Source organism: Cystoisospora suis (genome assembly GCF_002600585.1).
Source record: "Cystoisospora suis strain Wien I chromosome Unknown contig_12365, whole genome shotgun sequence".
In the NCBI taxonomy this organism is placed as follows: Eukaryota; Apicomplexa; class Conoidasida; order Eucoccidiorida; family Sarcocystidae; genus Cystoisospora; species Cystoisospora suis.
Genome location: NW_027165125.1, coordinates 1 through 327, shown reverse-complemented (window position 1 = coordinate 327; position 327 = coordinate 1). Strand labels below are relative to the sequence as shown.

General features: G+C 52.9%; 1 protein-coding gene across 1 annotated transcript; it reads right to left on the bottom strand.

Annotated features, from left to right (window-relative positions):
* Positions 1–29: 29 nt before the first annotated feature.
* On the bottom strand, positions 30–320 carry CSUI_011489 (uncharacterized protein; the record flags this gene model as incomplete). Its single annotated transcript, XM_068071587.1, has 1 exon — positions 30–320. A coding segment is annotated over one exon (291 nt), but the record flags the coding sequence as incomplete, so codon positions are not given.
* Between the last annotated feature and the right edge of the window lie 7 nt (positions 321–327).

Genomic DNA, 327 nt, shown 5'->3' with positions numbered 1-327 from the left:
TCTTCTTCTTCTGCGTCTTCTTCAAACTCGTCCTCATCATCCTCGTCACCAAAGTCTTCTTCATCTTCCTCGTCATCAAGGGCTGCGGCAGCCGACCCGGCAAGAAGCGACAGCATATCCGACGCACTGGACAGCTCCGCATCTCTTCCACCTTCCTCTAAAGGCTCTGTAGATAAAAGTTCCCGCATAAACGCTGACAGTGCAGTAGCTCCCCCACTGCTACTGGAAGGAGAGGATGCTATCCCTTGTGGTACTGAAGGCGCAGAAGAAAGTGCTGCTGCGTCGCCAGTTCTAGATGTCTCCACTTCCTTGGCGGGAGATGTCAAT